General features: G+C 39.7%; 1 protein-coding gene across 1 annotated transcript in view; it reads left to right on the top strand.

Annotated features, from left to right (window-relative positions):
- Positions 1-256: 256 nt before the first annotated feature.
- Positions 257-13,076, top strand: part of LOC129670938 (transmembrane 9 superfamily member 2-like) — a 71,890-nt gene continuing 59,070 nt past the window's right edge. Inside the window, exons 1-3 of the mRNA XM_055599553.1 lie at positions 257-367; positions 10,966-11,033; positions 12,443-12,536. Of these exons, the coding sequence (XP_055455528.1) occupies positions 257-367; positions 10,966-11,033; positions 12,443-12,536 (273 nt within the window). The remainder of the gene's footprint in view (positions 368-10,965; positions 11,034-12,442; positions 12,537-13,076) is intronic.

Here is a 13,076-nt window from a genome sequence, read left to right as displayed (position 1 = left end):
ATGCGCACTTCACCTGCTTATCAACTGTCACTGCTAAGTAGCCTAGCAACAGGGTCCTGACAATGTAAAGGTTCTTCTGGAAAGTTCTTTACCCCGCCCACTGGTCAACGTTTCCTGGTGTATCCTTTATGATTCAGTTGACCAGCAGTTCCCGTCTCGGTCTGTCCCTAGGAAAGTTGTCCCGGAGGCAGAGGCTAGGATAGGTCCAGGAAGTCGCCATTTGGGAGCCAAGCCCTGACTTGCCCTCCTGAGGATGATGTGGTGGCTATGGTTGTGGCACTTGGCCGCTACCTGTGACGCTTTCCACTTTCCCGGACTGGCTCCCATAACGTACTGTGAGGAAGGCCAACCTAACTCTCACTGCAAGGTGAGGAGCCAGTGGGAGTAAAGTGCCCTCAGGGAAGGCCACAGTGTGGACACTGGGCGGTCCCAGGCCCACCCTCTTGGTATAGTGTCATACTTTTTCCTGCATTCTGGCCTCCCAGCATCTTTACCCACCTCCCAGCCCATTCTTTGCCCTTCCCTTCCCTTACCCAGGCCTTCCCTTGCCCTGCCCTCCCTGTGCGCTCCTGGCCTCAGGTTCCTTGGCCTATTCTGCCTCCATTCTGCCCTGTCTTCTGCCCTGTGGTCTATTCCACTCATCCCCTTCTGTAGCATCTCCATCACCCACAGCCTCGCCTTGCTCTTCCATCCTCTTCTCTCAGCTCTTCCATCCTCTTTGCCTCCTACTCACCCCTCTCCCCTCCATGTCAGGATCCTGCCATCTTTCTGCCACCCTCCTGGGCTTTCACACCTTTCCTGCTCTGTTTCCTGGGTACTCCTTCTGGTTACCTTGGTCCTCCAGAATGTATAACATTCATTATGCTGGCTATTTGTACAGGCTGCTGGTACTGAGAAAGGAGCATTTGTGACTCAGGGCATTTAGGAGAGTTTCAGAAAGTGGAACAGCAGTCTCTGTTCCCTTGTCATCCTTTCCCTCTCTTTCCTCCCACTCTGAGAGCTTTTTGAGTTAGTATCTGTATCTAGGGTAGGCTTGAACTCAGCATATTTCCAAGTTCAGACTCACATATGTGCACCACTGTGCCCAACTTCATCATCATCATCATCATCATCATCATTATTATTAAATTTTGGAGACGTGGTCTTCTGTAGCCTAGGGTGGCATCTGCCATCTCCATGGTGATCATCATGCTTAACAACATATTTTTTGTAAGTGGGTCTTAGAGCTGCCAGCTGGCTTTGAGGCCTTGAACTGGCAATCATTATGCTTCAAAGTCCTCCTTGCTGGGATGATAGGCAGAAAGGCATGATGAACGTCCCTGAAAAAAAAAAAAATTGGGGGGGGGGGAGATATTTGATTTTGCTGAATAGCCCAGGCTGATTTCCAACAACAGTATATCATCTTTGTGTTCCAAGCCTGTAGAATGTTGTCGTTACAGAATATGTAACCTTCCTTCCTCTTCCCCTTCTTTGTTTGTCCTTTCAAGACAGGATTTCTCTATGTAGCCCTGTTTGTCGCTGTCCTGGAACTCACTCTGTAGAACAGTCTGGCCTCGAACTCACTCAGATCTATCTGGCTCTGCACACCCCCAGCCTCTCTATTGTGGTTAAATGCATGCACACTACTGCCCAGGCTTTTTTTTCCTATTAATTTATTTATTTTACATCCAGGTAGAAGTTCCCATCCCTCTTCTCCCTTCCAGTACCAGTCATTTCTACCCTTCTCCCTTTCGCCCCTGTGCCTTCTCCCATTCTTCTCAGAGAAAGAGGCATCAATCCCCTTGGCATATCAAGTAGGACCGAGCACATCTTCTACTGAGGCAATACAAGGCTATCCAGTTAGGGGAAAGGGATCCAGAGGCAGGCAACAGTGTCAGAGGTAGCCTCTGCTACTGCTGTTAGGGGTTCCACATGAGACCAAGCTGTACATTACATATGTGTGTGGGGCCTAGAACCATTCATGGATGTTCCCTGGTTGGTGGTTCAGTCTCTGTGGGCCCCCATGGGTCTAGGTTAGTTGATTTGTAGGATTTCTCCTGTCCTTAATCTCTTTGACTCTTTCAATCATTCCTCCCTCTCTTCCATAAGATTTCCCGAGCTCTGCCTAATGTTTGGCTGTGGATCTCCGCATCTGTTTTTATCAGTTGCTGCGTGAAGCCACTCACTACCCTTCTGCCTGCAAGCATAGCAGAATATTATTAATAGTGTCGGTGGTGGTCTGTCTCATGGCATGAGACTCAAGTTGGGCCAGTCATTGGTTGGGTTGAAGGTTTTATGTGTGGTGTTTTAAGAAAACATTTATTATTATTTTGTGTGCGTTGGTATTTTGCCTACATGTATGTGTGTGAGAGAGTTTTGGGTACCCTGGTATTTGAGGTACAGATAATGGTGAGCTATCATGTGGTTGGTTCTTCTGGAAGAGCAGTCAGTGTTCTTAACCACTGAGCTATCTCTCAAGCCCCTGATTTTTTTTTTCTTTTCCTTAAGAGAAAGTTTCCTTTTTTTAACACAGTCTAGCCCTGGACTCAAATTTCATTTGCCTCTGTCTCTCATGTGTTGGGATTACAGGGTGCTCCATAGCACAGGACTCATGTTTTATATATATATACTAATAATAATATACTATTATTATTAGTATATATAAAACATTATATATATAAAACAATAATAATACTATTATTATTAGTATATTATAATATACTATAATAATATATTATATTATAATAGTATAATATAATAATAAATTATTATTATTATTATTATTATTATTATTATTATTATTATTATTGTTTGATTTTTTGAGGCAGGGTTTCTCCCTGTAGTGCTGGCTTTCCTGGAACTTGCTCTGTAGACCAGGCTAGCGTGGAACTCACAGAGATCCACCTGTCTCTGCCTTCCTGAGTGCTGGTATCATACAGGAATAAGACACTTTGCCTGGCTTCACTCTCTCACTTTCTTTCCCTTTCTGTTTTTCATAGAAGATCTTCTTTCTCTTTTCCACTGTATCATTCATTCTCATCCTCTCCCCTTTCGTCTTCTCTCTTCCCCATAATAACTCTTTTAATATCTTCTGTTTTATTCCATCCTTTTCCTTCTTTCTACCTTCTTTTCCACTGTATTTATGCTTCTCATCCAATCCTTTTTCTTTCTCCCTTTACTATTTATTTCTTCCCCTTCACTCCACCTGTCCTTATTCTCTGTCAGGCTGTCTTGCTTGTTCTTTCTTCATTAATTTTTTTCTTTTTTCCATGATAACTGTAAACTCTCTTATTTTGCTGTTTCAAATGTCTTCTCAATTTGGCCCCAAACACTATTTTATTATGTCACTCTTCTGGTACTTATATTTTCCCCCCTCAAGTAAAATGGACAACTATTGTTGTTTTTCCTTATTCTGTATATGCCCAGGTCTGTGCTGTTTCAAAATGTCCTTTTCTCCCACTAGAAACACCTGTCCTGTGTTTCTCTGTAAACTCATTGGTCCTTTTCTGGAATCTATAATTGTCTTCTTGTCTGAATTATTTTTAATTTATTTTTTAAAAATTATTTATTGTTTTATTAATTACAGTTTATTCACTTTGTGGCTCTGCTGTAGCTCCCTCCCTCTCCCTCTCCCAATCCTACCCTCCCTCATCTCCTCCCATGCCCCTTCCCCAGTCCACTGATTGGGGAGGTCCTCCTCCCCTTCCATCTGATGCTAATCTATCAGTTCTTTTCAGAACTGGCTGCTTTGTCTTCTTCTGTGGCCTGGTAAGGCTGTTCCCCCTTCAGGGGTAGGTAATCAAAGAGTAGGCCACTGAGTTCATGTCAGAGACAGTCCCTGTAACCTTTACTAGGGAACCCAATAGGATCCTGAGCTGCCATGGGATACATTTGTGCATGTGTTCTTGGTTATCTCCATGAATGGTTGGAGTATCAGTCTCAGAAAAGACCCCTGGGCTCAGATTTTTTTTTCTCTCCTTGTGGAGCTTCAGACCCTTCCAGGTCTTTCTATCTCCCCCTTCTTTCCTAAGATTCCCTGCACTCTGCCCAAAGTTTGGCTATGAGTCTCAGCCTCTGCTTTGATACCCTGCAGGGTAGAGTATTTCAGAGTCCCTTTGTGATAGGCTCCTATCATGTTCGCTGTTTTCTTCCTCTTCTGATGTCCATCACATTTGCCTTTCTGACTGAGGATTGAGCATCTTACCTAGGGTCCTTCTCCTTGCTTAGCTTCTTTAGGTGTTCAGATTTTAGTATGTTTATCCTATATTATATGTCTAATATCCACTTATAAGTGAGTTTATACCATATGGGTCTCTCTGCTTCTGGGATAGCTCACTCAGGATGATCTTTTCTAGTTCCCACCATTTGCCTGCAAATTTTATGATTTCCTTGTTTTTAATTGCTGAGTAATATTCTATTGTGTAAATGTACCACAATTTATGTATCCATTCCTCCACTGAGGGACATCTGGGTTGTTTCCAGCTTCTGGCTATTACAAGCAAAGCTTCTATGAGCATGGTTGAGCAAATGTCCTTGTTCTATACTTGTGCATATTTTGGATATATGCCTAGGAGTGGTATAGCTAGATCTTGAGGTCGTACTATTTCTAATTGTCTGAGAAAATGCCAGATTGATTTCCAGAGTGGTTGTACAAGTTTACATTCCCACCAGCAGTGGAGGAGGATTCCCCTTTCTCCACAACCTCTCCAGTATGTGTTGTCACTTGAGTGTTTGATCTTAGCCATTGTGATGGTGTAAGGTAAAATCTCAGGGTCATTTTGATTTGCATTTCCCTGATTGCTGAGGGTGCTGAGAATTTCTTTAAGTGTTTCTCTGCCATTCGGTATTCCTCTATTGAGAATTCTGTTTAGTTTTGTACCTCATTTATAATTGGATTGCTTTATTTGTTGCTCTTTAAGTCCTTGAGTTCTTTATATATTCTGGATATTCGCCCTTTGTCAGATACAGGGTTGGTGAAGAACCTTTCCCAATCTGTAGACTGTCGTTTTGTTCTGATGACACTGTTCTTTGCTTTACAGAAGTGTTTCAGTTTCATGAGGTCCCATTTATTTTTTAATTTTTATTTTTTTAATATTAGTTACAGTTTATTAACTTTGTATCCCAGCTGTATCCTGCTCCCTCATTCCTTCCCAATCCCACCCTCCCTCATCTTCTCCCTACCCCTTTCCAAATCCACTGATAGGGGAGGACCTCTTTCCCTTTCATCTGACCCTAGCTTATCAGGTATTTTATGCTTGGCTGCAAAGTCCTCCTCTGTGGCCTAGCAGGGCTGCTCCTTCCTTGGGTGGTGGTGGGGGAGGTCAAAGAGCCAGGCATTGAGTTCATGTCAGAAACAGTCCCTGTTCCCCTTACTAGGGTACCACTTGGAGACTGAGCTACCATGGGCTGCATCCGGGCAGGGGTGCTAGTTTATATTCATACATGGTCCTTGGTTGGAGATACAGTCTCACAAAAGACCCCTGTGCCCAGATATATTTGGTTCCTGTGGAGCTCCTATCCTCTCCAGGTCATACTAACTCCCCCTTCTTTCATATGATTCTCTGTACTCTGCCCAGGGTTTTGTTATGAGTCTCAATATCTGCTTTGATACACTGCTAGGTAGAGACTTTCAGAGTCCCTCTGTGGTAGGCTCCTGTCCTGTTACTTGTTTTCTCCTACATTCAATGTCCACCTGAGGTCCCATTTATTGATTGTTGATCTTTGAGCTGTTGGTGTTCTGTTCAGGAAGTTGTCTCCTGTGCCAATGAGTTCAAGGCTTTTCCCCACTTTTTCTTCTATCCGGTTTTTTAAACTTTGCTAGTGTTTTTCTTTCTCATTTTATGTCTTTTTGCTCCTTTGTTTGTTTTCCTTACTCCTTCCTTTTTCTTTTTTGTTCTTTGAAACTTTCATTATGATTTGTTTGTCTGAAGATTAGGGCCTCATGTATTCCAGGATAACGACAAACTTGAAGTGTAGCCAAGGATGATCTTAGACTCTGATCTTCCTGTATTTACCTCCCAAGTGATGACATTGCAGATATATGTGTGTGTGCTATTACTCCTGGGCTGTTATGTCTTTCTTTCAGTTCATTTTTCTGTATTCCTGTCTTTATTTTTCCCTCTTTTCTTGTTTTTTTTTGTGCTATCTCTTTCTCACTTTTTTCTGTTTGTTACTATCCTTTATTCACTCTCACATTCTATTTCTTTGTCTTTTGTTTTTACATTTTCCCTCTTCTCTCTTATTTCTCTGTTTTTTCCCTTTCACTTCTGCTCAGTTGGTCTCTTTTCCATTTTTGTTTTGCCTTATCTCATTCTGTCTTTTCTTTCCTTCCTTCCCCTCCTATCACATTTCCTTTTCCCCTTCATCCTCTTTTTTTCTCCCTCTTCTTTCTTCCCCTCCCTCTTCTCTTCCTCTTTCATGTTCCAATATTATTTTACCTATCCAACCTCTGTACTCTTTCACCCCGTTATTTTCCTCTCTCTTTTTCTTCCCTTCCCCTCCTGTCATACATATCTTCCTCCCACCCCCACCTTTTTCTGTCTTGTTATGTAGGCGAGTCTGGCTTGACATTCACTATAAAGATCTGGCTGGTCTCAAACTCAGGGGTGATCCTGAGTTTGAGACCTGCCTCTCCCTCATTATTGCTGTGATTACAGGTGTGTGTCATCATTCCCAGATACCTGACTTCACTCTCTCTCTCCCCTCTCTCCTTCTTTTCCTTCCTTACCTTACTGTTACTCTTTTTAAATTTCCTTCCTCTTTTCTTTTTCCATTCACTAGTTTTTTAAAAATTTTCTCTGCTCTTTTTTCCCTTTGACTTTCTCTTTCCTTTTAAAAATTTTATTCTCTGTATTCATTTTGTGTCTTTTTCTCGTTCTCTCTTTTATTTCTCTATTTATTTTTTGTCTATCTTTCTCTCTTGTTAAACTCCACCACCCACTTTTTAAACATGGAAGAAAAAAAAAGAGAAAGAACAAAAGATAAAAGGAAGAGATGGCTCAGTTGTTAAGAACATTCAATGCTCTTTCTGGTTACCCTAGTTCAATTTATCAAGCAGTCACAATTACCTGTAACTCCAGTTAAGATCTTAATTCTGGCTCTCCTCTTAACTGTGGAGCTATCTGTCAATTTTGAATTTCTGGTCCTCCTAGCCCAATTACCTAGTGTTTGGATGATAGGTGTGTGCCACCAAGCTCTGACTGTGAGGTGCTGGTGACTTTGTGCATGCATTCTACCACTTTACCAACTGAGCTATCCCTAACCACCTTCTTTTCTTTTTTTGCCTCCTCCTCTTCCTTTCTTTCTTTCTTTCTTCCTTCCTTTCTTTCTTTCTCTCTCTCTCTCTCTTTCTTTCTGCTTCATTTCTTTCCTCTCCCATTTCATGCTTTTCTTCTTTCTCTTGTTCTTTCATATTTTTAATTACTTTTTCCTCATCTCTACTTTTTTTGTTTTGCTCATTCCTTCTCCTTTATTCCTATTTGTTTCTGTCTTTGTATTTCTATTATTGCTTCTCTTTCTCTTTCCTTTATTTTCTTCTTTTTTTCATTCTGTTCCCCTTGTCTTACTTCTCTTGCATTTCCTGTCTACCTTTCCCATGGCCTTTCACTCCCTCCTCCTCCTTTCACCTGCCTGTTTCTCTTCCATTTTCTTTTGATTTCAGTTTTATTTTTTCCTTCTTTTATTCTTTCTTTAAAATATTTTATTTCTATTATTTTAAACTTATGTGTGTATGTGTCTGTTGGTGAGTGGTTTTGTACACATGAATGCAGTGCCTTTAGAGGCCAGAAGAGGGTGGTGAATGCCCTGGAGCTGGAGTTACAGGAAGCTGTGACTGCTTGATAAATTGAACTAGGGTCCTCAGAAAGAACATTGAATGTTCTTAACCACTGAGCCATCTCTTTCTTTTATCTTCTGTTCTTTCTATTCCTTTCATTCATTCTTTTTGTATATGTTCTTTTTTCTTTTTTCCTTTTCTGCTTCTGTTCTCTTGTCTGTATTTTTCTGTTTCTTAACCTTACTCTCCCCTTTTCCCTCACTTTTTGTATTCTACTTTTTTTTCATTCTCCCTATTTTGTTTTGTTTTCTGAGTGAAAGAATACACACACATGTGTTGTGTATGTGTGTGTGTGGGTACATATCTCTGTGCATTTGTGGAGGCCAGTGGTGGTTGTCACATGTTTTACTGTATCACACTCTGTCTTATTCCCTTGAGACAGTATATTCCTGAGCCTGGATCTAGGCTGCCCCAGTGACGCTCCTTTTCTCACTTGCCTTCTTCCAACACTGTGCTGAGGTTTTAGGCATCTTACCAAGCCTGGCTTCTTGTTAATTCTGGAGGATTTGGATTGAGGGCATCATGCTTGTGCAGTAAACATTCTTACTCAATGAGCCATATCCCAGCCTTCTGTCTCTTCTTTGTTTCTCTTACTTTTTTTGTTTTCTTTTCCTCCTTCCTATTATATTCCTTCATTTCTTCCTTTTACCTTTTGTTTATTTTTCTGCTTTTTTTTCCTTTTTTGTCTTTTTTTTCTCCCTTTATTTCTTAATTTTTTTTCATGAAAGAGTTGATGTTTGGAAAGATATTTTAATTTTGGCTTAAACATTAGGATCAAAAAACGAGGCACTCAAAAGAAAAGATATACCCCATACCATATTTATGGGCTTAAAAAAGATTTATTTATTTATATTTTTGTGTTGGCACTTTCTTACATGTATGTACAATTGTACATGAGAAGTACATCTCAGTATTCCTAGAGGCCAGAAGTGGTGTCATATATGCAATTGAAGTCACAGATGGTTGTGACGAACCATTTGAGTGCTTGGGAATGGAACTTAGATCCTCTGCAAGAGCAGTACAAGCTTTTAATCACTGAGCCATCTTTACAGTCCTGGGCAATAGCCTTCCAAGGAAAGAGTCCCTCATTCTTTAGAAACAATCTCATACTCGCTATTCTAGGCTACAGTAGAGATTGGCCTGTCTCAGTCTGGTGAGTGCTTGGATTATAACCACAGCTGCTGCTGCCCCTCGTCATTTCTCTTTCTCTTGTTTTTAACCCCCTCCCAAATGCATAAGAATTTAAGACTATGTCTCAGTGGTTGAGAGCTCTAGTTGCCCTTCCAGAGAACCTGACTTCAATACCCATTATGAGGTGAAGATCCATTACATACTTATTGCCTTCACTGCACCAGCCACACATGTGATACACAGACATAAGTGCAGGTGAAACATCCATACACGTACAACAATAATTTTAAAACATTTAAGATGTAAGTTTGTATATACTCATGCTACACACACGCACGACCAGAATTTTAACTGCATCTTCCTGTCTTTTCTCCTATGTTTCTCCTCTTTTCTTTTTATTTCTTGTTTTTCTCTCTCTGTTTCTTTCTCTTTGTCTGTTTAACCATTTTCTTCCCCCTTTCTTTGTTTCTTCTTTCCTTTGTTTTTTTCCTCTCCCCCCCCACTACCTTCCTTTCGTCCCTATCTTGCTTTCTTCCTCTTTAACTCTCATCCTCTTTAATTTTCTCTTTCCCTTCCTTCCATCTTTTTTTTGTATCTCTTTTTGAGACAGAGTCTTACTCTGTAGCCATGCTTTAGTTAGAACTCACGGCATGGCCAGCTGGCCTCCATCTCATTCTCCCAAGTGCTGGAATTATAGCTGTTAAGTTTAGTTCATCCACCTTTACATGGGTTTCATGGATAGGTCTCAGTCTGACCTTGAGCTCAGGATCCTGGATCATCTTCCCTTCAACTATCCAATTGTCAGGATTGCAGATGTACAGATTGACATCCTCCTGATTCATCCTCTTAAGCATGTGCTATTGGAGCGTGCCATCATAGCCAGTTATAGAACTCTTTAAGTAAGGAAATTGGTTCCAGGTCTGGAACATGTGGAAATTTTTTTCTTTATCTGTTGACTTTTGGGTTTGTGTGTTTTCTCTTGGCAATTTTTAAAATTTCATTTCTCTTTTAATTCAGGCTTAGTGACTTTTGAGTTTTGTCCACTGCTTTGGAAGGGCTTTCTTACTCCATACAAGATTATAAAGTTAAGCATCCCTTGTATCCTCTAGTGTTTTATGCTTTAAGTTCTTCTTATTTAAGTAAGATTCACATATCCTGGTGTGAGACATGATGTAAGGATCCTACTAACCTTTATCTTTAGCTCACTGACCAATCATTGAAACACAATTTATTAGTAATGTGTTTTTTTCTATACTTGATATGAGGAACTATCAAGGTTCTTTTAAATATAGCAGGTTCCAAGAGGTACATTTTAAAACATAGTTCCAATCTTATCCTTTCCAATAGTACATTGTGAATTTTGCTTCTCTGTCTACCACCATCTGATAACTCCAGTTTTAGGGAATCCAACTCCTTCTTTTGGACTTCTTGGAAGCACCGCATGCAGATGGTACATAGACATACAAGCAGGCAAAACACCCATATATGTAAAATAGTAAAATTTAAAATGTTTTTAAAAGATGATCAGAGAATTTGTGAGTGTGCTTTTCTGAAGAGAGAAAAAAATAATATTCTGAGAGGATTTATATTTTTTTAAAAGTTGGTAATGGTTGAAACAAAGTTTTGTAGCTAATGCCTTTAATCCCAGCCAACATTTGGTAGGGGCAGAGGAAGGCAGTTCTTTGTGAGTTCAAAGCCAGCCTGGTCTACATAGAGAGCTCGAGGACAGCCAAGGCTACAGAGATCCTGTCTCAAAAAACAAACAGACATACAAATAAAGGAATGGTAGAGATTCAAACTTTATTCATCCAAGGAACCCGCTTGTCTTAGTTATAGCTACTGTTGCTGTGATAAAATGTCATAACTATGAACAACTTCAGGAGGAATTTATAACTGTACAGTTTTAAACTGATGATAGCAGCCATAGTCCAGCTTACCTCTTAGTTATTTTATTCAGTGTTTTAGAAACACTAGCTCATTGTATTATTAATGAATGTTTTTTCTTTCTTTCTTTCTTTTAGTCATCAATACAAGTATATTCTGATAAACTGTATTCAGTGGGAATGGTAAATACCCATTACTATGATAGGTAAGTGTAGCATGTGTCAAAAAAAAACCACATTCAGATTAGGGCAAAGGGGTCTTTTCTGAGACTATTTCTCCAACAAAGGACCATGCATGGATATAACCTAGAATCCCTGCATTGTAGCCCATGGTAGCTCAGTATCCAAGTGCGTTCCCTAGTATGGGGGACAAGGATTATTTCTGACATGAACTCAGTGACTGGCTCATTGATCTCCTCAGGGGGAAGGAGGAGCAATTGCACCCAGTCGTGAAGATACCTGATAAGCTAGGGTCAGATGGAAGGGGAGGAGGACCTCCTCTATTAGTAGATTTGGAAAGGGGCAGGGAGGAGGTGAGGGCGAGAGGGTGGGATTGGGAGAGAATGAGGGAGGGGGTGACAGCTGGTATACAAAGTGAATGACCTGTGATTAAAATAAAATAAAGTAAAATAATTAAAAGAAACACATTCAGAGTTGTCTCACTTTAAGACGTGAGAAAGGTTCATGTGGAAGATTTAGGGAGTGACTACTTTTTTTTATTATTGTTCTGTTATTATATGATCAGTCACAATATGACTTAACAACTGCAAAAGAGGAACTCTCTATATTGTAGAAAAAAAGACTAAGATGTCCTTTGGTTTTACTTTATTTCTTCTATTAAAATCAAGTTTGAATTTCATTAAATGTAAGGCATAAATATAGGGTAGCATGAGTATTTAAAGCATGTAAAATACCCTGGCTTCTCTTGAGATTGTACAGATCTTTTTTCCATTTAAAATACATACAAGATTTCCATGTACTTTATTTTCTATTTAAGTCATCTTATATTCATAATAACTGAAAAAATTCTAACTTTTCATCTACTAATTTTTGAGGCTATATGGGAATATGTTTGAAGAGGACTTTGTTCTTTAAATTTGCTTTGAACAGAACTGAATATATTGAATTAGAATTAATATGGACTGGAAACTGTTGTTTACTTATTTTGTGCATTTTAAATTTTAACCCCTAAAATATTGTGAGGGTTTTTTCTTGAGACAGGGTTTCTTTACATAGCCCTGGCTGTCCTAAAACTCACTCTGTAGACCCAGCTGGCCTCAAACTCACAGAGATTCACCTACCTCTGTCTTGGGAGTGCTGAGATTAAGGATGTGCACTATCACAGCCAGGCCTGTGAGATTTTTTTTTTTAATTGTCATTTCCTCTGTTAAGAAAATAATTCAAAAGTAGTAACAAGAGCCTTAATGTAATGTTTTTAACATAGTTCATAATTAGACATATAGACATATATAGATCATAGTTTTATTCACAATCTTGTTAACATATAGACATACATAGATCATAGTTTTATTCACAATCTTGTTAACAAAATGAATTATAAAGGTTGATTTCTTGCTGAGTTTTAAAAAAAATCGTACTTGAACTTCCTTCTTAGCTTTGACTTCTGTCAAGATTCATTGAAGAAAACACCTTCTGACACTCTTGGACAAATCCTCTCTGGAGAACGAGTAACATCATGTCCCTACAAGGTTATTCAGCTGATATTAATAGTTTATCTTATTTTTGAAAGAATTTTCTCAAAATTGTTTAAAATTGAATCTTTGCTTTAAGGGGAAGGAAGGAAAAAGAGAACCCCATGTCGATAGAGGAATCTCTTAAAATATCTGCAGTAGCTGGTCCATATAAAGAGAGACAGAGATATAGAGATAGAGATAGGAGAAAGTATGTGAAAGAGTGTTACTGGTGAGTGAACTCTGAGCATCACATATGCTAAGCAAATGTTCTATTGTACACATAAGATTATGTGTAATTCAGATGCTGCACATCTGACCATGTCCTGCTGCAATCCTTGTTCTGGGAATCTTCTGTTTCAGTGTTGTATAAACTCTGCTCCACAACTGTCCCGTGGTATGCCACTGAGCAGGGGAGAGAATAGCGTTGCACTTCTGACATCCAGGGGAGGAGGAGTTAGAAGAATAAGTAGAGAATTCAGCAGTAGGAAGAGGTCCAGGAGACATCAGGAGAGAGAGAGAGAGAGAGAGAGAGAGAGAGAGAGAGAGAGAGAGAGA

Source organism: Psammomys obesus, unplaced genomic scaffold (genome assembly GCF_907164565.1).
Source record: "Psammomys obesus unplaced genomic scaffold, mPsaObe1.curated_primary_1811, whole genome shotgun sequence".
Taxonomy (NCBI): domain Eukaryota; kingdom Metazoa; phylum Chordata; class Mammalia; order Rodentia; family Muridae; genus Psammomys; species Psammomys obesus.
The sequence above is the reverse complement of the archived record's forward strand: the minus strand, read 5'-3'. Positions and strand labels throughout refer to the sequence as shown.